The 25758-nt window shown below is 37.8% G+C and overlaps 1 protein-coding gene across 1 annotated transcript in view; it reads left to right on the forward strand.

Annotated features, from left to right (window-relative positions):
- The window catches only part of CFAP299 (cilia and flagella associated protein 299), a 566954-nt gene that overhangs the window by 532610 nt on the left and 8586 nt on the right, over positions 1–25758 (forward strand). Inside the window, exon 5 of the mRNA XM_007518501.3 lies at positions 8509–8638. Coding sequence (XP_007518563.1) covers positions 8509–8638 — 130 coding nt within the window. The remainder of the gene's footprint in view (positions 1–8508; positions 8639–25758) is intronic.

Genomic DNA, 25758 nt, shown 5'->3' on the forward strand with positions numbered 1-25758 from the left:
AAAGCCAACAAAGAGTATGTACTCTTACTGGAACTCCTATGCTGCCATGGCACCATACTATTAAAAAGAAACACCTAAAGATCTTCTCCCATTTTGTAAGGATTTTCTCTGGGTGGTAGCTACTTTGGTTATGCAGAAGCTTTTCAATTTGTTATAATTCCATTAGTTTATTTTTGTTTGTGTTTTCCTTATGATTGGACTAGAATCACTGAAGATGCCTCTAAATATTTGATGGTTTCTAGTCCAGCATCTGAATCACTGATCCACTTGGAATTACTTTTGTGTGTGGTGAAATGTAGTGGTTCAGTTTCATTCTTCTGCACATTTCAACCCAATTCTCTCAAACTGTTTCTTGAAGAGACACTCCACTTAATATTTTAGAACCCTTTGTCTAAAAGTAGATGTTCATAGGTGTGGTGGTTTATTTCTGGGCTCTCAATTCTATACTACTGGAGACTGTGTCTATTTTTGTTCCAAATATCAGGCAGTTTTGATTATAAGGCCCCTATACTACACTTTGATGTCTGGGAGCTTTGATAATTCTAGATATTTTCTGAATTCAGAAAAATTTTCATAGCTTTTCTTCTACTCTTTTAAAAAAATTGGTGGGACCTTTATGGGGTTGCATTAAATCTGTATATGGCTCTGAATAGAATAGTCATTTTGACAGTGTTATTCTTCCAGTTCATGAATATGTAATATCTTTAAATTTCTTCATATCCTTTTCTATTTCCTTGAATAGAGTCTCATAATTTTCAGTATATAAGTCAAATCTTTCATTTCTTTGGTTAGGTTTATTCCTAGATATTTGTTTTTGCTGTATAGTAAGGGAGGCTGACTTATGAATTTCTTCTTCTTTTGACTTAGTGTTTGCTAGAGGAATACCACTGATTATTTTATCTTAATTTTGTAGCCTGCCATGTTGCTATATTGCTTAATAATATCAAGGACCTTCCTGATGGACTCTTTAGGATTTACTATGCCATACATCAGAGAAAAGGCTAATAACCAAAATATACAAAGATGCCACAAAACTCAACAATAAAAAAGAAACAAAGAAACAAGCCCATCCAATAGTGGAAGAGAGAATATGGACAGAATATTCACCAAAGAGGAGATTCAAAGAACCAACAGATAAATAAAAAAGTGCTCAAAGTCACTGATTTTCAGAAGAATGCAAATAAAGACAACAATAAGAAGAGAAAGGGGCTTAAAAACCTCTCGATCTTTGACTCAAGGGATATTTAGCCTTCTGAATTTAAAGCAAGAACACACATTAAACAGAGCATTTGTGACTACAAGGCAGTACAAAGCACCTCCCCACACACACACCCCACTCCATCCCACCTGTCTTGGATGATACAAACAAGAGAAACCTAGAGATCATAATAGCACCACCTTCTGGCATCAATAACCAGCATAGAGTAGCAGCAGCTGCATCTCTCTACTCTCCCCAGTCAGACACAATGTGATTAGTGGATTGAGTGGTACTGAGAGAGGGACCTCATAACACACCATACACAATGATTAAAGCAAAAAGAAATATTGGAGAAATAAACCAGGACAAAAGTCCAGATACCCCCCCACACACACACACAAAGGGTTTTGAGGAGAAGACCCACTGACTGAGCTAGTATTCATAGGAGTGACGAAAGAGTTTGAAAATAATGTCATCAGAAATGAGGAAACAGCAAATGAGACTCTGAATGAAATAAAGCACTAAATATCTTGAGGTGATTAGAGAGCTGAAAGCTGAAATAGCTGAGCTAAGAGTACAGCTAGCTGAACAAGCTAATACAGTATCAGAACAGGGTAACAAAATAGCTGAGCTACAGAAAACAACAGAGGAGGGAGAGATAATAATAAATGAGGCAGAAAACAGAATTAGCAAGATTGAGGATGAGTTAGAGAAAACTAAGAAAGAGGTAAGAGATTTCAAAAAGAGATTAAGAGATACTGAAAAAAAACAGCAGAGACATATGGAGTGACTTCAAAAAAAGTAATATATGCATTATAGGTCTACCAGAGAAAGAAAGAGAAAGAGAGAGGAAGAAAGAATTCTACAGGACATAATATCTGAGAACTTCCCTACTCTAGACAACATAAAAAACATAAAGGCTCAGAGGGTCCCAAATAGAAGTGACCCAGACTTAAAGACACCAAGACACATCATATTTAGAAAGAACAGGAATAAAGATAGGAGAAAGATCCTGAAGGCTGCAAGAGAAAAACAAAGAGTCACCTACAGAGGAAAATCCATAAGATTAGTAATAGATTTCTCCACACAAACACTAAAGGCCATAAGGGAGTGGCAAGATATACATCAAATGCTCAATTAGAAAGTCTCTGAAGCAAGACTACTGTATCCTCCTGGACTGTCATTCTAATTAGATGGAGGCATAAAAACCTTCTCAGACAAGCAACAATTGAAGAAATCAATTATCACTAAGCCTGCCCTGCAAGAAGTTCTGAAAGATCTCTTATAAACAATCACATCATAAACATGACATATATCATCACACTCTAAAATTTTAGAATAATGGCATTAAAAATATCTTCATTCTATAATATCAATAAATGACAATGGCCCAAATTCACATATTGAAAGGAACAGAGAAGGAAGATGTATCATAAAACACAACCCAACCATATACTGAATGCAGGAAACCCACCTAACTCAACAAGACAAACACAGACTCAATGTGAAAGGATGAAAAACTACCATTTAAGACAATAAACCACAATAAAGAGCAGCTATTCTCAATCTGACACGATAAATCTTAAAACAAGTAAAATTTAAAAAGATATGGATGGACATTACTTAATGTTCAGAGGATCAGTCAATCAAGGGGCTTAACGATTATTAACATCTATGCACACAATGAGAGACCATCTAAATACATCAAACATCTACTGAAAGGGCTACAGCAATATATTAACAGCAACACAGTAATAGTAGGGGATTTCACCCTGCCTTGGATGTTAGAACAGAAACTATCAAATACTTAGAGGAAAATATTGGAAGAACTCTTTTCCATCTAAATTTGAAAGGGACATTCAATGAAATGTATATAAAAAATAAAAACAGTTGAACAATAATCAAATTCAAATAATTCAAATAAAAACAGTTGAACAATAATCAAATTCAAATAATTCAAATAAAAACAGTTGAACAATAATCAAATTCAAATCAATAATTCAAAGTAGAACTTTGAATAGGTCTGATGTATTGCACCAAAGTAAAGGACTCTGGGATAGGGGGTTAAGCAGAAGTTTAAAAACAAGATCAGAAGGGAAAACACTAAGCAGAACTTGGACTGGAGTTGGTGTATTGCACCAAAGTAAAAGACTGGGGGGTAGGGGGGAAGGTTCAGATCCTGGAACATGATGGCAGAGGAGGGCCTACTGGGGGTTGTATTGTTGTGTGGAAATATTATGTATGTATAGACTATTATATTTCACTGTCGACTGTAAACCATTAATCCCCTAATAAAGAAATTTTTTTAAAGTCTTATAGGAAAACAAAAAGAATAGTGGTCCAGGGCAGGGGCTCAGTAGTAGATGCCACATGTGATACCCTGAGTTTAAGCACATTAAAAAGAAAACAAAAGCACCTACCCAATGTGAATATATAAGTCATGATAATAACAATATAAATTATATAGAGAGAGATGAGGTAAAGGGTAAGGTAATCAAACTTAAGTTAGTATAAGCTTAAATTAACTGCTACAAATAAAAAGACATTTTATGTGAACTCTGAAATAACAACAAAATATGTTTAACAAAAGCACACACAAAAAATTATTCAAAGTCTGGGTTTGGGGTAGATAGCATAATTATGCAGAGACTTTCTTTTTTTTTCTTTAAAATTTTTGTTATTCCCTTTTGTTGTCCTTGTTGTTTTATTGTTATAGTTATTGGTGTCATTGTTGTTGGATAGGACAGAGAGAAATGGAGAGAGGAGGAGAAGACAGAGAGGGGGAGAGAAAGATAGATACCTGCAGACCTGCTTCACTGTCTGTGAAGCGACTCCCCTGCAGGTGGGGAGCTGGGGGCTCGAACGGGGATCCTTATGCCAATCCTTGTGCTTTGTGCCACGTACACTTAACCCGCTACGCTGCCGCCCGACTCCCACAGAGACTTTCTTCTCCAAAGTCCCAGGTTCATTTGTCACACCACTAAAAACCAGAGCTGAGCAGTGCTCTGGCTAAAATATATATATATATATATAATTTCAAAGTCTGTCAACTAAAAAAAAACACAAATTAACATAGAAAGCAAGGGAAAAAACAAAGAAACCAAGTCCATAAAAAAATGATGAAATGGCAAGAGTAAATATTCCCTAGGTATAATTACTTCAAGTATAAATGGATTGACTGCCTCCATCAAGACAGAATACTGAATAAGTGTTTAAAAGGCAACCAGTCACTCAACTGCACACTATCCAAAAGAAACTATTTCCAATAAGCAAGGTGTGGAAGCCCTCTAAACTCAGCCAAAAAAATAATAATAATAAAATAAAATAAACCCTGTGTCACCACATGAGAGACCCTTGAAGGCTTTATGCTGACTGAAATTAGCCAGTCAAATAAGTACAATGCTAAATAATTTCACTTATTCAGGGTATCAAAAGTAATAAAATTTATAGAGCAAAAAGAGGAAGAATAACTGCCTGGAACTAGGGAGAGCAAAAGGGAATCAGTGAGTTACTAACCAGGTATTATGCCTACTAACTAGGCATAATGTTTCACTTAAGCAAGACAAATAGTCTCTTGGGATTTGCTGTATAGAACTCCATAAAACATTGTACCTATAGCCAAATACAATGTGCTGTACACTTAAAAAGTTGTTAAGAGGGTAAACCTCCAGTTAAGTGCTCTTGCTGCAATAAAATATTATTTCAAAAAAGAACATCTGTTTTGGATTCTATGATCTGGTTCTAAGACTGTTTTCTAATTCCTATTTGTAAACTTAAGAAAAAAGTGATCTGTCAACTCCAGCTTCCCTGTCTAGAGTAGGAATGTTAATATGCACCTGCTAGTATCAAATTAGGCCACATAGAAAAAGGAATAGCGGGAGTTGGGCAGTAGTGCAGCAGGTTAAGCGCATGTGGCGCAAAGCACAAGGACCGGCTAAGGATCCCGGTTGGAGCCCCTGGCTCCCCACCTGCAGGGGAGTCACTTCACAGGCGGTGAAGCAGGTCTGCAGGTGTCTATCTTTCTCTCCCCCCCTCTCTGTCTACCCCTCCTCTCTCCATTTCTCTGTCCTATCTAACAACAATGACATAAATAACAATAATAACTGTAACAACAAAAAAAAATTTTTAAGGGCAACAAAAGGGAAAATAAATTTTAAAAAAAAGAAAAGAAGAAAGAAAAAGGAATAGCATCACTCTGCTGCATATTGTCTACATTTCATATAACTACTACAGTTCCTTTCTCTTCAGGACCATGCCATCTCTATATTTTTTTCCAATAGATTTTATGCTTACTTCATAGGGTTGGCAATAAGACTAACACAGTAGCTTCACTAGATTCAACAGTACCTAGCACATGGTAATCATTAAATTATTTTTATTAAATTATTGGATCAATGTTATTAAATACTAATAATTGCTGGCAATTAGAGTTGGCATGTAATATGTAAGCTCTTTTCTATTGGGCCTTAAAGCCAGTCCCCCTGCTCTGCTTGCATAATCATTGTTTTGCATGAAATATTCCCACCACGTTATCCCCTCAGGGTACTGCTAATTCAGTTAAAACCGTCTCAACAGTTGCTAAGAACACTTCCACCTTCCCAGCATGCCTTTTGCCTCTCTCCACCCCCTTTCCTAGCCAGTCCTGTTCCTGACTTGCCGCTTCCTTCTTTACCCAATAAATCCCGCAGCTGTTCTGGTTTCGCTCTTTTTTCTCTTCTGCGTCCTGACCCAGAGAAGACCTGGAGAAAAGCTGGTGAGCATAGTGGGAGGCAGACATTTTGCTAGCTCCACATGGCCTAAACTGCTATGCTCATTCCCAACTCTGTGGCATCAGCATGAATAAAGATTTGCGTTCTGCTCCACCACGAGTTCATGGTCTCTTCTCTCTCCCGCGATGCAATCTGACATTTTCCATCCTGCCTAGGAGAACACAAATACTGGCAAACAATCTAAATTATGTCATCAATTTATATAAGTGCATATTACAGATGTGAGATCTGTACCATGATACACTGCAAAAAAAAAGATTTTTTTATTAGTGAGAGAATCAGAGCACCACTTTAGTACATGTATTGCCTACAATCAAACTGATGACCTCATGCTTGAGGGTCCAAGACTTTATCTGCTATGCCACCTTCTGGCCCACAAACCTTGCCACCCTTAAGCAAAGCCATGACGCAAAACATTTTTTGGGATTACCCATAACTGTATATTTCATAAATGCTTATTGAGAGAGGTACATAAGTTAGGTTGTGAACCACATCCATACCTCTTCATCCAATTTGGCTGTACCCTAACAGAACAGTTCAGAAAACGGAGGCCAAGTTGTCTTGTTTATTATGGATTAAAAAGAATTAGAGAGCCTAGTTAGATGAACAGTCAAATTGACTCCTAATACCTTTGCTACTTAATCAGACTCATCACCAGGAAAGGTGGCCTTTCTCCTACTATCCTCATTTTAACAGTGAGCCACTGTCTCTCCTTTCACTCTCTTATACTCAATAAGTCACTTGTTTATTTGTTTGTGGTTTTCACTAGAACTTCACTGTTTGAGGCCAGCTTTTTTTCTGACAGAGAGGAAGAGGGAGAGGGAGAGGGAGAGGGAGAGGGAGAGGGAGAGGGAGAGGGAGAGGGAGAGGGAGAAGATGAAAGAGAGCAAGGACAAGCAGAGCACAGAAGCTTTGCTTAGTGTAGTGGGTGCCAGACTGCAACCTGAGCCATGAACATGGCAAAACAGGTGCACTATTCAAATAAGCTATTTTGCTGGCCCACTAAATAAATCTTGGGGAAAAAAAGAAAGATATGTGCTCATAGAAATAAAATGTGTGTTATTGATCTCCAGATCACATGGTTAGTTATTGTATTTTGTTTTTGGCAAGTAGATATTAAAGCAGAGTGGGGTGCGTGTGGCATATTCGGTTGAGTGCTCACATTATCATGTGCAAGGACTCAGGTTCCAGCCCCCTATCTCCACTTGCAGGGGGGGATGATTCATTGCATGGAGGTCTGAAGGTGTCTATCTTTCTGGCTCCCTCTCTGTATTCCCTTCCCATCTCAATTTCTTTCTGCCCTATCAAATAAAACAGAAAGAAAAAAAAGTTTCTAAAGGGCCAACAAGAACAGTGGATTCATAGTGCTGGCAATGAGTCCCAGGAAAATGTTGGTGGAAATTAAAAAATAAACAAAATAATTAAATAAATAGATAAAGTAGGAGAAATATAAAGCTCCCACTGAAGATCAACAAAAAAGAAAGAAAGAAAAGAAAAGGAGTGGAAAAAAGAAAGAATAAAATGTAGGGAAAGCTGAACAATAGAAATAGCTCATGTGCTTTGATATAAAGATATACAGACCAGGGCCAGGCAGTGATACACATGATTAAGCACTTACATCATGATACACAAGGACCCAGGTTCAAGCCCCGGGCCCCTACCTGCTGAGAGAAAGCTTCACTAGTGGTGAAGCAGGGCTGCAGGTGTCTCTCTGCCTCTCTCCTTCTCAATGTCCCCTTCCTCTCTCAATATCTCTCTGTTTCTATGCAAAAATAAATAAAATATTTTTAAAAAGATGTACAAAGCTGGACTCAATTCAATATTAGGACTGTGTCATACTACCTGCTGAGCCTCAACTGTGATAGTTGACCTTCCCTAGTAAAAATAGCATGTTTGCTTTGAAATGCACAGATAAACAAACCTAGGTTGAAATATTAGTTCTATGACATACTATTTGCTGGGCTTCAATTATGCTAGTTGACCTTCCCTAGTTTCCTTGACATGCCTGTGAAATGAAAACAATTTCAAATGAGTTTTGTGACGAGTGTCACATCACTCATGGCCTGTGGTAACCTCTCAAGTACAAATAGCTTCCCTAGTCCCTGGAGTCTGATAGAAATGTATTAATTTGTTTTGAGTGAGAAGAGGTGACTTAGACTGACTTTTCTTCCAATAAACAGTCTCTAGGTATTCCGAATACTCAATACACAAAAGAGCCTGAACTGGAAGAAATAACCTTAAATTGCATCAATTTTCCTTCTTGACTTCCTGGGAATACAATACTTCAATAGGACTCTTGGTCCTAGAGTGTTCAAAATAGGAAATTATGCAAAATAGTCACAAATATGTAGCTAAATGATTTGATAATAACTAGGTATAATCTCTTTTGAGATATTTTTAATCCTATGTATATTCTGTCATTGTGAAGACTCGAATACTATCCACTTATTTTGATAGAGAATGGTCCCAATTATTTTCTGAAATATATGTTAGTTTAATGTATTGTACACATTAAGTACTAACACATATTTATTTCTGTAGCTTTTACAACTGGGAAAGTCATATTGCTGTTTGGAATTCAACTCCGAATTACCAAGTGATTGCTGACAATCCAGAAGGCTTACTTTTCAAATACAAAAGAGATAGAAAAATTCTCAATGTCGACCCAAAAGTAAGTCTGCTTTTTCACTTATATATCTCTTCAAGTGGCATTGTACTTCTACTATTATTCATAAATTTTCTTATTCAATGTCTGCTACTCTCGCACTTTTAACTTTAAAAATGGAGACTTATATTGAAACTTAGAGCATGTACCATTCTTTAAAAAAAAAACCAAAAACAGTTATACTATCAGAAATCAATAAAGATAAATTTGGGGAGGGGGAGTGTGTCTTTACATAGACCTCATGGGAAACACTTCTCTGTGCCTAGAAACATAGTTTTTGAATAGATAAGAAGCTGAACAGTGGGCAGTCTTTATTTGCTTTATCCCAGGGCTGTCCTTTCATGTCTTACTTTGAATAGAGAAATAGTCATTTCAGGAAGGAGGCTCTTACCTCACATATGTACCCTCAATTCTCTTTTCCTTTTGCATCTATGACTAAAACTGAGACCATTCTTACCTTAAATATATATATATATATATGTTGCTAGCATAGAAAATGTGTTTTTCTTTAAATATTGTAAAGACCAATTTGATAGTACTTTAAATTTACGAACAGGAAAATATGAAGCCTACATATTTTCTAAGATTGCAGTTATACCATATATTTTAATAGACTTGTCATATGTCTGGGGGGAAAGTTGAAACTTAAAAATCATGTGTGCTTGGTTGGGTTCAATAGATATTTTTCAAACATTGGGGAAATGTGTTATCTGTCTAAAATGTTATCTGTCTAAAATCCAGCATTAAAGATGTGCCTAATAATAAAAAGTAGGAGTTATATGATCTACCAAAAATGGGACAAGTGTGGACCAATTACAAAATGAGTTTGAGGGCCAGCTGGGTGGCGTACCTGGTTGAGCACACATGTTACAATGCACAAGGACCCAGGTTTGAGCCCCCAGTCCCCACCACCTAATTGGTGAAGCAGTGCTGGTGTCTCTCTGTCTCTCACCCTCTCTATCTCCTCCTTCCATCTTGAATTCTGACTGTCTCTATCCAGTAATAAAGATAATAATAAATCTTTTTAAAAAAAGAGTTTGGCTCCAAAAACATTGTCAAGAGTTTTTAGAAATTGAAATTAAATTTATTTCATTTCTACCTAGTACAGCTCTTTACTGATTAAAAAAATAACGAATAGCTATGTGCTCAGGTAATGTAATTCTTTTTTTTTTCTTTTAATTTTTTATTTAAGAAAGGATTAATGAACAAAAACATAAGGTAGGAGGGGTACAACTCCACACAATTCCCACCACCCAATCTCCATAACCCACCCCCTCCCATGATAGCTTTCCCATTCTCTAGCCCTCTGACAGCATGGACCCAGGGTCGTTGAGGGTTGCAGAAGGTAGGTCTGGCTTCTGTAATTGCTTCCCCGCTGAACATAGGCGTTGACTGGTCGGTCCATACTCCCAGTCTGCCTCTCTCTTTCCCTAGTAAGGTGTGTCTCTGGGGAAGCTGAGATCCAGGACACATTGGTGGGGTCTTCAATCCAGGGAAGCCTGGCCAGCATCCTGGTGGCATCTGGAACCTGGTGATTGAAAAGAGAGTTAACATACGAAGCCAAACAATTTGTTGAGCAATCATGGATCCCAAGCTTGGAATAGTGGAGAGGAAGTGTTAGGGAGGTACTCACTGCAAACTCTAGTGTACTACTGCTTTCAGGTATATATTTTGCAGTAGTTTATGGATACGTGTGCACATAAGCTCTCTCTCACAGAAACTGGTGTATATCTAGGTTATGGGACTTTGTTAGAAAGTGAACTACCTGAGATGAAATTAGAGTGTACTATAAAAGGAAAGGTCTCACCCGAGTAATGAAGTTGAAGGGTTGTCATTCCACACATGAAGTCTCTGGATGCAGTCTGAGGTGAAGCATGTTGAGGTGGCAATCGTTGCGTTGGTTAGGTTGTGATCGGCGGATGCAATACTATTTGGTTTGGATTGGGAGATGCATACGGGAAAGTGGGCCCTATCCAAGGGTTCCAGGACTGGGGGAAGTAGGGGCTCTTTAGTGGAGATGTGAGGTTCCTGCTGTCTTAGGGTTCAAAAAGACAATCGATAGTTAATGATATCATCACATTATTTGTTAATTGGGTTAACTTTGAAAAGTCCTTTTGTTATGGTTTGCTGTACAGTATCCAGTATCTTGTATATAGCTGTGCTATTGGATGCTTCTAATCTACTTGGTCTAGGCTTTTGAGAGAGTCCGCATATCAAATACACAGCCTATATATTAAAAGGGTTCAGTTTGTCTTTTGAGAAACTTTGAGACATACAATTGATTTTCCCCCTCTCATATTAATTAACTACTGATTTATATGTCTACATTTTGTTAGGAGTGTACATAAACACCATTCCCTCCACCAAAGGACTGTGACCCATCCCTCCCGCCCACTCCTACCCCCCACTGGCCCAGGAAGCTGCATGTCTACCCCTCACCACTTGGTTTTTACTTTGGTGCCCTACTTACAATTTGATCAGGTCCTGCTTTTAGTTTTCCTTTCAGATCTTCTTAATCAACTTCTGTTCATGAGTGGGATCATCCCATACTCATCTTTATCTTTCTGACTTAGTTCACTTAATATAATTCCTTCTAGCTCTGTCCAAGATGGGTCAGAGAAGGTGGGTTCATTGTTCTTCATAGCTGCATAGTATTCCATTGTGTATATATACCACAGCTTTCTCAGCCACTCATCTGGTGTTGGGCACCTGAGTTGCTTCCAGGTTTTAGCTATTATGAATTGTGCTGCTATGAACATAGGAGTACACACCTCTTTTTGGTTGGGTGTTATGGAGTCCTTGGGGTATAACCCCAGGAGAGGAATTACTGGATCATATGGAAGGTCCATGTCTAGCCTTCTGAGAGTTTTCCAGACTGCTCTCCAAGGAGGCTGGACCAATTTACATTCCCACCAGCAATGTAAAAGGGTTCCTCTGTCCCCACATCCTCTCCAGCATTTGTTGCTGATGTCCTTTTTGATGTATGCCATTCTTACAGGAGTGAGGTGGTATCTTAGTGTTGTCTTAATTTGCATTTCTCTGACAATCAGTGACCTAGAGCAGTTTTTCATATGTTTGTTAGCCTTTTGGATCTCCTCTGAGGTGAATATTTTGTTCATATCCTCTGCCCATATTTGGATGGGGTCATTTGCTTTTTTGGTGCTAAGTTTGCTGAGCTCTTTATATATTTTGGTGATTAGTTCTTGTCTGATGTCTGGCATGTGAAGATCTTCTCCCATTCTGTGAGGGGTCTCTCTGTTTGTTTAATAGTTTCTTTGGATGTGCAGAAGCTTTTCAATTTGATGTAGTCCCATTGGTTTGTTTCTGCTTTAGTCTTCCTTACAATTGGGTTTGATTCATCAAAGATGTCCTTGAGGTGTAGGTGGGAAAGTGTTTTACCAATGTTTTCCTCTAAGTATTTGATTGTTTCTGGTCAGACATCTAGGTCTTTGATCCATTTGGAGTTGATTTTTGTTTCTGGTGAGATAAAGTGGTTCAATTTCATTCTTCTGCATGTTTCAACCCAGTTTTCCCAGCACCATTTATTGAAGAGAGCCTCTTTTTTCCATTTAATCCTTTGGGCCCCCTTATCAAAGATTAGATGCCCATAGGTGTTGGGATTTACTTCTGGGCTTTCAATTCTTTTCCACTGGTCTGTGTGCCTATTTTTGTTCCAGTACCAGGCTGTTTTGATGATGATGGCTTTATAATATAGTTTACGTCTGGGAGTATTATGCCTCCATTTCTGTTTCTTTTCCTTAAGATGGTTTTGGCAATTCTAGGTGTTTTCAGGTTCCAGATAAATGATTGTAGTGTTTGTTCTATTCTCTTAAAGAAGCTTGGTGGAACTTTGATGGGTATTGCATTAAATTTGTATATGGCTCTGGAGAGAATATTCATTTTGATGATATTTATTCTTCCAATCCATGAGCATGGGATATCTTTCCATTTCTTGGTATCAGTTTCTATTTCCTTGAGTAGCGACTCATAGTTTTCAGCATACAAGTCTTTCACTTCTTTGGTCAACTTTATTCCTAGGTATTTGATTGATTTTGCTGAAACAGTAAAGGGGAGTGATTTCTGGATGTCTTCTTCTTCAGACTTAGTGTTTGCATAAAGAAATGCCACTGATTTTTGTACATTAATTTTGTAGCCTGATACCTTGCTATATTGCCTAATAACTTCCAGTAATTTTCTGCTGGATTCTTTAGGTCTTTCTATGTATACTATCATATCATCTGCAAATAGTGAGAGCTTGACTTCTTCCCTTCCAATCTGTATTCCTTTGATTTCTTTCTCTTCCCTGATTGCTATGGCAAGAACTTCCAATACTATGTTGAAGAGTAACGGTGACAGTGGACAGCCCTGTCTAGTCCCCGATCTGAGGGGGAATGCTTTCAGCTTCTGTCCATTGAGTATGATGTTGGCTGTAGGTTTGCTATATATAGACTCCACTATCTTGAGGAATTTCCCATCTATTCCCATTTTTTGTAGAGTTTTGAGCATGAATGGGTGTTGGATTTTGTCAAAGGCTTTCCCTGCATCTATTGAGATAATCATGTGGTTTTTGGCTTTGCTTTTATTGATGTGGTGAATGACATTGATTGACTTACGGATGTTGAACCAGCCTTGCATTCCTGGGATGAATCCCACTTGGTCATGATGAACAATCTTTTTGATGTGTTGCTGTATCCGGTTGGCCAAGATCTTGTTTAATATTTTGACATCTATGTTCATCAGAAATATTGGTCTGTAGTTTTCCTTTTTTGTTCTGTCCCTATCAGCTTTTGGTATCAGGGTGATGCTGGCTTCATAAAAGGTGGAAGGGAGTATTCCTGTTTCTTCAATCTTATGGAATAGCTTAAGAAGTATGGGTATTAACTGTTTCCTGAAAGTTTTGTAGAATTCATTTGTGAAGCCATCTGGTCCAGGACTTTTGTTGTTGGGGAGATTCTTAATAACGGTTTCAATTTCTTTGTCTGTGATTGGTGCATTTAGGTTTTGTAGTTCTTCTTGGTTCAGTTTTGGAAGTGCATAGGTTTCTAGAAATTGTTCCATTTCTTCCAGATTCTCTAGCTTGGTGGCATATAGTTCTTTATAGAAGTTTCCCAGAATTCTCTGGATTTCTGTGGTGTCAGTTGTGATATCTCCTGCATCGTTTACAGTTCTATTAATTTGAGTCTTCTCTCTTTTTTGTTTGGTGAGTCTGGCTAGGGGGTTGTCAATTTTGTTTAATCTTTCAAAGAACCAACATTTGGCTTCATTGATCTTTTGTATGGTTCTTTTATTTTCGATGTTGTTTATTTCTGCTCTAACTTTAGTGATTTCTGTCCTTCTGGTTGCTTTAGGGTTCCTTTGTTCCTCTTCCTCTAAGTCCTTGAGGTGTGCATTAAGGTCGTTCCTTTGACCTTCTTCTTGGTGTTTAATATGTGATTGTATGGCTATAAGTTTCCCTCTCAGTACTGCTTTAGCTGTGTCCCAAATATTTTGATAGGTTGTGTCTTCATTTTCATTAGTTTCCAGGAACATTTGAATTTCCTGCTTGAGTGATTATCTGACCCAGTGGTTCTTAAGGAGCATGTTGTTTAGTTTCCAAATTCTGTGTCTTTTAATAATTTTCCGTTTGTTGTTAAATGTTAGTTTTACTCCACTGTGGTCTGAGAAGATACTTGGGATTATTTCAATGATCTTGAATTTATTGATGCTGTCTTTGTGGCCTAACATGTGGTGTATCCTTGAGTATGTGTTATGTGGATTTGAAAAGAAGGGGTATTCCAGTTTTTTGGGGGTGAAGGAGTCTGAAAATGTCCAAGAGGTCTAGTCTGTCAATCTCTTCATTCAGTTCTCTTGTATCTTTATTGGTTCTCTGCTTTGTTGATCTGTCTAAGTGTGAGAGTGGGGTATTTAAGTCTCCCACTATTATTGTATTACTATTGATGTATTTTTGAAATTCTTTCAGTAGATGCTTAATGTATTTAGATGGTCCCTCGTTGGGTGCATAGATGTTAATAATTAAGTCTTCTTGGCTGATTGATCCTCTAATCATTATGTAATGTCCTTGCCTATCTTTCATTATTTTATTTAATTTAAAATCTATCATATCTGAGATGAGAATGGCTGTTCCTGTCCTTTTTTATGGTCCATTAGCCTGTATGATAGTTTTCCATCCTTTCACTTTAAGTCTGTGTTTATCTTGTTGTGACAGATGGGATTCTTGCAAGCAGCATATGGTTGGATTATGTTTTCTGATCCATCCCCCCACCCTGTGCCTTTTGATGGGTGAGTTTAAGCCATTGACATTTATTGATATTATGGATTTAATGTATTGTAGTGCCATTGTTCTAAAAAAAATTGTTTGCTCTGATATATTGCAAGTATTATAGTGATGTTCTTGTTTATAAGAGGTCTTTTAGTACCTCTTTCAGGGCCAGCTTGGTGATGGTTGCCTCCTTTAACTGTTGTTTATCTAAGAAGGTTTTGATCCCTCCATCTAGTTTGAAGGAAAGTCTAGCAGGATATATTATCCTTAGTTGAAACCCTTTTTCATTCAGGGTAGATATCTTGCCACTCCCTTCTGGCTTTTAGAGTTTGAGTGGAGAAGTCTGCAGATAATCTTATGGGTTTTCCCTTGTATGTGACTTTTTGTTTCCCTCTTGCAGCCTTTAGGATCCTTTCTTTATCCTTACTTCTTCTCATTGTGACTATGATGTGTCTTGGTGTCTTCAGGTCTGGGTTGATTCTGTTTGGTACTCTCTGGGCCTCTTGAACCTTGATATCCTTTCTGTTATTCAGGTCTGAGAAGTTTTCTTGTATTATTTCCTCTAGAACATATGCTTCCCCTTCCTCTCTTTCTTCCTCTGGCAGGAAAATTATACGAATGTTACTTCTTTTGAGATCATCCCATATGTCTCTGTTGTTGTTTTCAGTGTCTCTCAATCTCTTTTTAAGCTCTTTCACCTCTTTCTTAGTTTTCTCTAACTCATCCTCTGTCTGACTAATTCTGTTTTCTGCTTCTGTTAGTCTGCTTTCCCTTGCCTCAGCTTCTTTCTTCATTACAGCTATTTCAGCTTTCAGTTCTCTAATTGCCTCAAGATAATCAGTATTTTCCTTGGGGGTCTCTACTGTTGTTTCCCTAATACTGCCATTCCTTTCCTCCAATGTTGTTTTCATTTCTGTGATTAATAAGTTTATTATTGCTTGCATACTTTTCTTATCTATGGTTACTTCTGGCTGATTTGTAGTTTCTTCTGGGCTCTTGTCTTCATTCATTGGAGTAGCAGTTTTATTTGTTTTTGATCTACCCATTTTTTTTATTTATGTTTCTTTCTTCTTTTTTTTAATGCTCTGTTGTTCCTCGTTGTTGTGTCTTGAGTGTAAGTAATACTGTACTAAATACCTTTATGACAATTGCACTCACCAACCTCCAGAATTACAGTAGCAACTGAAGTAAGTATTGAAGTAGTTTAATCTTTACCAGTTAGCCAAACAATTTCTCCAGTCCGTGAAAAAATAGTAACCAAATCCCAGTGAAGAAAGAGAAAAGAAAGAGAGGACCGCAAGAATAGACAGTTATGCAAATCTACTATCCACCGTATATTCTAGGGCTAACAAGAGGGGAAAGGGAACTAGAGCAGAGATACACACATAGAGAGTCTGCTCTGAGTCAGATTTCTTCCCCAAAGTAACTCACAAATTCAGAAAGGCAAAGAAGAGGGAAGAAGTGTATGACAAGATAAAAAAGAGAGAGAGAGAGAAGAGAGAGAAAATGGAGTAGATAAGAAAAAGAGTTGTAATTAAAGAGCAGTGCAAGGAATTTCCCAAATGTGTATCAGTGAATTCAAAAAAGCACCCTGTTTGGTGGTGTGGGGTATCCTGCTAGGAGCTGGTCCCCAGGGACTGCCTATGGCGGGGGTGGGGGGGAGGTATGCTTGAAAATTAAAAGGAAGAAAAAAGAATTTTTCCCCCTACTCTAATTCTTAACCCAAATTAAGTTATAGTCATCTCCTTGTCACCGCTATGACACCTTATTGGCTGGCCTGCTAAAGACAGAAAATCCTATTGTTTCCAGGGGATGTGTTCGGAGCTCAGCGGCTAGCAGCTTCTCAGTCCGCCATCTTCCGGGAAACCCGCCCTCCAGACTTTTTTAAAGGATTTCTTGAAAATGAAAACTAGCTCCAAGTCCTTTGATCCAATGAGAGCTATACTCAAGAAGTCTTTGGATCCGCCCTCAGGGTCGCAGTGGTCCCTGGAGACTCCCAAGAGAAAGCCCCCGAGCTACAGTGCTCCCTCCGGGTCCTCTGCCAGCCACCCAGCAGCGCTCTGCAACCGGCGGAGGAGCCACCTTCTAGGGCGGAGGACAATGCCCGGCGCACCCGCCTTGCCCGCCACCAACTGGGAAGTCTGGAGCAGCCCGCCCGCTAGTCCGTGCCACCTTTACTCTAATTCTTAACCCAAATTAAATTATAGTCACCTCTTTGGTGACTATAATTATTGACTGGCCTGCTAAAGGCAGAAAATCCTACCGTTTCCAGATGTGATCAGAGCACACGCTGCTAGCAGCTTCTCAGTCTGCCATCTTCCCCCAATGTAATTCTAAATAGAGAAAAATGCTGTACGTCTACAATTAGAAGCTACACCAAGTATTAAATAGAAACTACAAGACACTTAAACAGAATAAGCATTTCTTCAGTCTAACGCTGTCCCAACTGAGCTATTTCGGCACACAGAATAAGCATTTCTTTCTCTCCCATATGAAAGCACAGTATCTGTTTAAAGCTGGAATGGCAGTTCCATGGTTATGGCTCAACTTAACCTCATCCTCATGACCAAAATAGATCTCTAGCCAGAACAGCCATGTTCCAAACAGAAAGCATGGCGAGAGGTGAGGGGATATAAAGACCATGCCTCTAACTTCAAGGAATTTTTCCCAAAGTTACCACAGAAAATGTTCTCTTAAGTTCTGTGATAAGAGCTTAGTGACAGGACTGTATCTCTGCACGTGGAGCACTGTGAAAGGTAATTTTTCCTCAGGTGTTCATGAACATATCTAATGACAGGAGTTCTAGGAAAAGAAATTTGGGTACAGGAAGAACAATTTCCTTCATAGTACCATTCTCTCCAAAAGAGCACTTTTTTTTCTTCTTCTGCTTCTTGTTTTCATTTTTTGTATTAGTAAAATTTGTGGCTAGATCAGAAGATCATTAGGGCACTCTTGATTATGAATCTTTGAATGCTAGAGGAATTTACCAATAGAGCCTCTGTAGTGGTATCTTTTATCATCAATAGAGATCAGAATGTTACCAGTTGATAACAGTCATGCAGAAAATGTTCTTTGGGCTTTTGTTTGTTTGTTTTGCTAGGGGTTGGTGCCTACATAAGGAATTTATAACTCACTGAATCTGTATTTGTTTTTGTTGTTATTTTTTGATAGAGACAGGGAGAAATTGAAAGGGAAGAGACAGAGAGACAGAAAGAAAGAAAGAAAGAAAGAAAGAAAGAAAGAAAGAAAGAAAGGAAGGAAGGAAGGAAGAAAGGAAGGAAAGAAAGAAGGAAGAAAGGGAAAGATTCCTGTAGCACTGCTTCCTTGCTCATGAAGCTTCCATCCTGAAGATGGGGAGTGAGGACTTGAACATGGATCCTTGTGCGCTATACTGTGTGTGTTTTACCAGGTGAATCACTGCCCAGCCTCCAGTGCAGAAATGTTAAACAGCATCCAGTCTCTTTTCTTTTTAAAAAGCTAAACCATGTATATAAAAAAAAAGATAAGAAATATTAATGGCATTAAGATGTGTGGGAAAAAATTCAAATCAATTTTGAATGACACTGCACTTAAAACAATTTTAACTAATGCATATATTTTAACAGTGTGCATCATAAATTACTGTTTCATGATCTTGAAGACTTATTATTGAACGTATACTGTCTTAACTTAAACTCTTAAGTTCAAATAACTTTAGAGGAAACACACACTTGTAAATTAATTAATCATGGAATTCAAAGACAGTCAACAATGCATGAAAACAACATTTTCCTTACTGAAACATTTTGATAAAATTCAAAGGATTCATAATGAATATGATGAAAGATATTTCCAGATTTTGAAGGAAGAGCAAGGTATTGAGTTAATTACTGACTAGTCTTGTTAGTTAATAATAAAAGTAAATAATTAGTGTGTGAGACACCTCATGTTTCTTTACATTTTCAGTTTCATATTTTTAGGATAAAAACTAATAGCCTGATTACTATAAAATGAGTTTGACCTTTTCAGTATCAATAAACAAATTTCTAGGCTTGACTTTGCTTTTAACTGATTGAGTGACCTTGAAAAATTCCCTAGATTGTAATGTTCATGCTTGCAAGATGAGAATTGTGTTTGTTCTCTAGGGTGCCTGTATAGCCTCAGGCCCCATTCATAGAGTTTCTTATTCAACTGGACCTCACAGTGCATATTTTCATAAGCATCCTTTGTGATTCCACTACAGATTGTGCAGGAACCACAATTTGCAAAACTCTTCTCCATAAAAAGACATTAATTTCAAGAAATCCAGTAATCTAGTCTTCAAAACAAGTTTTTGTGTTCATGTGATACATAATTTAACTTATCCACCTCTTCGAAGAGCTATAATAGAGACTATTATAAAGGAACTATTATAATTTCAGGTGTTTAAAAAATTACATATGCACAGGGATGAGAATGGCATCTATTATTTTTGCTGAGAATTGTTTCTAAGATGAGCACCTTCCTATAACTCCACAGTCCAGATATTTAATATTGTGAGAACAACAAAGCTGAACTCCACTTGTTCTTTCCTTTTAGTATTCTCTCTCTCTCTCTCTCAAATTTATGCTTAAAATTAAAGAGGTTAAGAAAAATGAAAGGTATAAACAGCGATAAACAGGATGTATTTTCTTTGTACAACACAGATGTAGGCTCATTAATTCTGATGTGTGAGTCCCATGAAACATAGTTGTTTGTGAATGGCAACAGTGGAAAAAGGAAAATTGTGCAGGTCTTAGTACAAGTAATATGAGTTCACTGGTTAAGAAATTCCAAATGCAATAAGAGTTTGGTTGCATTGAAAACAGGACCCCTGGCTTTAACTTTTTTGCAGCTGTATAACATCTGGAAAAAATAAGGCAAGTTTCTATTTTTGAGTGAAGAATGCTTGTCTGAGTGATTCACACCCACCAAAATGTTTCCAGTGTGTTATCTTTAGAAGGATGAGGGGAACCACTTTGCACTCACTCCTCTACATTATGGGCAAATGTAAAAAATGGGCATTTTACCCTTTGCTTTTAGAAAACATTAGCTATGGGTGCATTTGTTTTGAGTCTTACTATAACATAGGTGGTTTTAAAGCCTTCTTGAGTTCCTAATGAGTGTGCGTATAAAATAGTTAAAATAGAAAACATCTTCCTTAGTTAAACGATTTTTTCTCCTCTCCCCTCTTTCACTCATTATATGTGAGAGCCACTTCACTTTGAAAAATGCCTGGTTAATTGATACTCAAAATATTCATGAAATAAATGATTAAATAAGCGTTTCTCTCCAAACATACACAAATAGCACTGCTGCATTAACTGAAAGCTGAGGAGTGGGTTTTGTTGCTGATTCTTGATGTAACAACAATGACCAGAAAGGGACATTCATCTACTTTTCATTGATCCAAATCAGTAAGAAAAAATTTTACAGGTCTTTGATCAGTGGAAACAACTAATATGGCTATCGTTTTTTGTAGAGGTTATGCAGAAATCAGTTATCTTGGATTGTGCTGTCAAGTCTTCTTGTGAAGTCCCAGGCACATATAATTTAAAACATCTCAAATTAAGACGGCTGAATTAGAACATGTTTTTGATTTATGGACAAATTGGCTCAAGCAGCCTAAATGACTTGCTCAACATCACACAGTTCATGACTAATGGAGTCTGGCAAAGGAGGTTAGGCTTCAGTGATATGAAGCACCATAAAAAAAATGTAAGGATTTCACTCCTTGCCCTGTAAGTAGTTATAGTATTTTTAAGAAACAAGGCATGAAAAGCATAGCTTCAATGTAAGTCACAGAATGGTATATTGCAAAAGTGAGAAACACGTTGGGAAGTGAGTGGAAGAAGAGATGACTTTTGATTCTGAGGTCATAAACCAATGAGGGGGAATCCTGAGATGTCAGCATTGGTCTTAATAGCAGGTGACAAAGGAACAAGTGAGCTTGTCTTGAAGAATGATTAGGAGCTGAACTCATAGAGATAGAAAATGATGCACCACTCATAAAGGTGGAGTTTGTGAGTGTAAAACAGAAAGGAGAATCTAAATTTTTTTCAGTTTAAATACTGTATTGGCTTGGAGATGGGATAGAATAAAAAAAACTAATTTGAAATCTTGAATTCAGGAGAATGATGATCCTGAACTATTTTTCTCATTATCCTGGTTTGAACCAGACTCCCCCATCACCATACTGGGGAAAGCTTTTGTGCTGTGGTGTCTTTCCCTCTCATCCTCTGTCTCTGTGTCTGTCACTCTCTGCAAAGTCATCTCAGAGTGGTTAAACCATAGCACTGACAAAAAAAGAAAGAAAAAAACCTAAAGAAACAATAGCATTGCAATACAGAGTGGTTGGAGAGATCCCTTTGGCTAGAATGTAGACCTTAATACAGTCAGAATTCAGACAGATCTAAGAATCTTTTTTCATTAGTGATTTAATATAGGTTTATAAAATTATGAGACAACAGGGGTATAATTTCACACTGTTCTCACCACCAGAGTTCCAAGTCCCCATTCCCTCCATTGGAAACTATAGTAGCCCTCGCAAGGTCACAAACCTGTGACCTAAAATTCTTTAGAAGATCTGAATCCTGACCTTGCCCCCACAGAAATACTATCCTTTCTATTTTATTTGATAGTACAGAGAGAAATTGAGGTGGGGAGTGAGAGAGAAAGAGAGAGAGAGAGAGAGAGAGAGGGAGAGGGAGAGGGAGAGGGAGGGGGGGGAGATCTGTGAACCTACCTCACCACTCCTGAAGCATCTCCATTACAGATGAATAGCAGGGGCTCAAAACTGGGTCCTTGAACCTGGTAATGTGTGTGTGATCAACCAGGTGCATCACCACCTGGCCCCGTTTTCTGTCATTAAACATAGTCCAGTGTACTCATTTGTGTCATGACTTAGACTAAAAAATATCTAAATTTGAAAATTGCATACTAGTATAAAAGATTATATTTCCTGTTGGATAAAGTTCATTGATGTGCCAAAGGAAATTGAGTATATGAAAAACAGGAAATTTTATAAGACACAGTCTCTCATTGTGTTAACTTCATTTAGTGTTTGATAGACTACACCTTTAATGCAGTTGTTTGATGCTAACATGAAAGCAAACAAGTAAGTGAGAAAAATATTTAAGCATCTTATAGGTGTGTGAATTCTACAATATGTAAGAAATTGGTTTTAAAAAGGAACTATCATAGCATAAGACTTTCACAGAATTTGGAAGGAAGATATTACACCAAAGCAAAAAAAAAAAAAAAAAAAAAACTCTGGTGAAGAAGGGGGAGAGGAAGGGGATGGAGAAGTTCTTGGGTCATGTGCATGATGGTAGAAATTGACCTAAGTTGGGGTTGAGAGTGTTTTTCAGGCACTTATAATGGGGAAAGGAGAGATTGCACCCGTGTGTCAACAGCTATACTATAAACCATTAAGTTCCCAATAAAATGGTAGAAAATAAAAAAGAAAAGACGTAGAAGGAACATACAATGCAGGTTGTATGTTGGGTTGCCAGAATGTATTTCTTTTCTCTTTGCACATCAATACTCCTCACAACAGAAATGTCTAGAGCTAGGTTATCCCCAGAGTAGGTTCCCTTTCACCAGCACGTACCAGGACCCCAAAGCCTCTCAGCTATCCACCAGATCCCTTCCTGTGCTCCCTTCCTAGAGCCCTTTGCTTTGGTGCAATGATCTGGTTTGGTTTTGGGCCACTGTAGTACTGGCACTAGCACCACACTTGCATATGTTAGGTGCTCAGCAAACATCTGTGGAATGAATAAATTGAACATTAAGTATTTGCTGAAGAAATGAATAGTGGAGCTGAAAATAATTCTGGTAACATTTGAGGTGAACTTTAAAATATTTTAGAATCCTAGACACTAGAAACATATGTAGAGCTAAGGCTGTTTTTGGCTGGAAATTACCAAAGTGCCTGATTCAGACCCTGTCCTCTCCTTGGTAAGTGAATTAACACTTGAAATGCTTTTCTGATGTTTACAGAGCTTACTCTGGGTGCCTACAGTAATTGTGATGTGTTAGGTCCATAGATTAATAAGAAAAGCAACTATTTTGCTATTTCTTTGACAAATGTGTAGTCATTTAATAGTACACAAATACAAAAGTATTTTTTAAAAAACGCCAAATCTTTCTTTATGAGAAAAAGCATGTTTAGCTGAACAAGTTTTAAACTGAAAAATAACTCCTAACAATGAAGTAGCTGTTTTTCTTTTTCATGTAAATAAAACTTCCCACAATGCTTTCTCATCTGATCTATCACTATTTCACTTAAGACCACACTCAAGCATTTGCTACTATTAGCAAGAAAGGTGTTAATTGCCTCCATAATGCCCCCACCTAGTTCATTGATGGCTTTTAATTGCTAGCCATTAAAATCAGGTGGAGCAGGTGATAGCCTTGAAATTGCTATTCCCAAAATGGCAGCCCATAACATTCCTCCATCCTTTCTGCAGATGGTTTGAATTTAATCTCCTGAAGCCCCACCCTTGCTGGGAAGGGTCTCAGTTTTGCAATCTGTCTTTTTACAGTGCCCAGGTATATTTTCTATTAGAATTTTTTTTTAATAAAGGAAGCTGAATAGAATTAGTTTAAATTTAAGTCTCCAACAGTGTTCCTGAGACTCCATACAAACTTAAGTTAATGGGTCAGGGGACACTTACTGAATCACCGACACCACATTTTTTGGCTCCTGTATTTTCCTTGGAGGCCTCTTACAAATATTGCTCTTAAACTATGGCACAGTCACAGTTATTAAGTAAAGCTGAGGCCTTGCCAGATTTCTGTTTTTGCTGCCCAAATTACTGACGGTTTGGTTGATTATAGCTCTAAAATACCCACATACTAAGAAGCTATTGAACATGTTTTCCCTGGGGCAATCACCTGGTGTACCTGAACTGAAGGTCTACCACATATAAATTCAGTTATTTACTCAACTAACTGTTGCTAAAACCAATGCCCCTGAGGAATACATTCAAAACATAACATTACAGTTTGACTTTTATGAATCAAAACTCCAAAATCCATTATTACATATTAATATATATTAATAATCCATTAATGGGGTGTTAATAGATTACAATACAGTTATTGGCATATGATTACAGTTTCTCATCTCCTCATGATATATGTCTCACCTCCAACTTCGATCCCATTCCACCATCGTCATCAGGATCCTAAAGATGCTCCACCCCCACAAAGCACCTCTTGCTTTAGTGCCATATACCACATCCAGTCTAAGTTTTGCTTTTTGTTTTCCCTTTCTGTCCTTGTTTCTTAAGTTCCTCCTATATGTGAGCCATCCAGTAATCGTCCTCTTTTTTGCATCACTTAACATGATGCCTATAAGTTAACAAGATGCCTATCAAGATGAGTCAAAGAAGATTATTTCCTACTTTTAACAGCTGAGTTGTATTCGTTTGTGTACACATACCATATTATCTGAGTTCTCAGTAATAATATAAATGATAACCCTCCATAATACAAGTTCCATATTCCATACATTCAACTTCCACCATATAGACAATCTTCAATAGAACATTTAGGACAAGAAAAGTTACTGTTTTAGTTCCTGATTATAAGAGCAGCCTAGTCAAAAATAAAAGAAACCAGTACAACCTAGGAAAATGAGGATATAGCAACTTGAATATAAGAGCTCTGACCCTAATCCATTATCACTACCTCCCCCCAAAAATGCATTCCAGGGGAAGAGCTCAGATCCTGGAACATGATGGCAGAGGAGGACCTAAAAAAAAAAAAAAGAAAAAAGAAATACTTTATCGTAAATCAGGAAGAGTTTGGGGGAAGAGTTGAAGATTAATTTTGAAATTTAATGAAATTAAATACAAAATAATTGGTTCCCCATACTCTCAAAGACTGATAACTAATGACAAAGAAGCAAGCACCAGCAAACTAGTTTCTCAGAAATGGAGTCATTTTAGGTATAAAAACCACATTTAAGGGGGTCTGGCGGTGGCTCAGTGGGTTAAGCGCATGCGGCTCAAAAGCACAAGGACAGGCGTGGGAATCCCGGTTCGAGCCCCCGGCTCCCCACTTGCAGGGGAGTCACTTCACAGGCGGTGAAGCGGGTCTGCAGGTGTCTGTCTTTCTCTCCCCCTCTCTGTCTTCTCCTCCTCTCTCCATTTCTTTCTGTCCTATCCAACAACGAACAACATCAACAATGGCAATGATGATAACCACAACGAGGCTACAACAACAAGGGCAACAAAGGGGGGAAAAGGTGGCCTCCAGAAGCGGTGGATTCATGATGCAGGCACTGAGCCCAGCAATAACCCTGGAGGGAAAAAAAAAAAAACACATTTAAGGTATTATTCAAGCAGAGCATAATTTCTTCAGGGTCTCAACAGTTAGTTCTCATCCTTCTTATTAATCATTCATTACCCACACCGATGCTTACAATTTCTTTCCCTTTCTTACTTTTTTTTTTTAAATAGATACAGAGTATTAAAAGACCACAGCACCAAAGTATCCTTCAATGTTATTGGAGCTGGCCTTGAACCTCTGTTGTGCACATGACAAACCAGCACACTGTCCAACTGAGCTATTTCACTGGCCCACTTACAGTTTCTAAGGCATTGATATCACACAGCAAATCAAGGGGTATTGAGGTTTATTGGGAATATGACAGTAACCATGTGACCAAAGCCACTGACAAGAAAGGGGACTACCATGTTGATAATTTGCAAGTACTAATTGCTGGCTGGGGTATATTCTGTATAAACATTGATGACCTCAAGCATATGTATTGCGTCAAATCACTGAAATATGAATAAAAAACAAATAGCAAAGCAAATAAATGGCAGCCCCAACATGCTATCTTGGGAAATTATCAATA

Source organism: Erinaceus europaeus, chromosome 3, assembly GCF_950295315.1.
Source record: "Erinaceus europaeus chromosome 3, mEriEur2.1, whole genome shotgun sequence".
In the NCBI taxonomy this organism is placed as follows: domain Eukaryota; kingdom Metazoa; phylum Chordata; class Mammalia; order Eulipotyphla; family Erinaceidae; genus Erinaceus; species Erinaceus europaeus.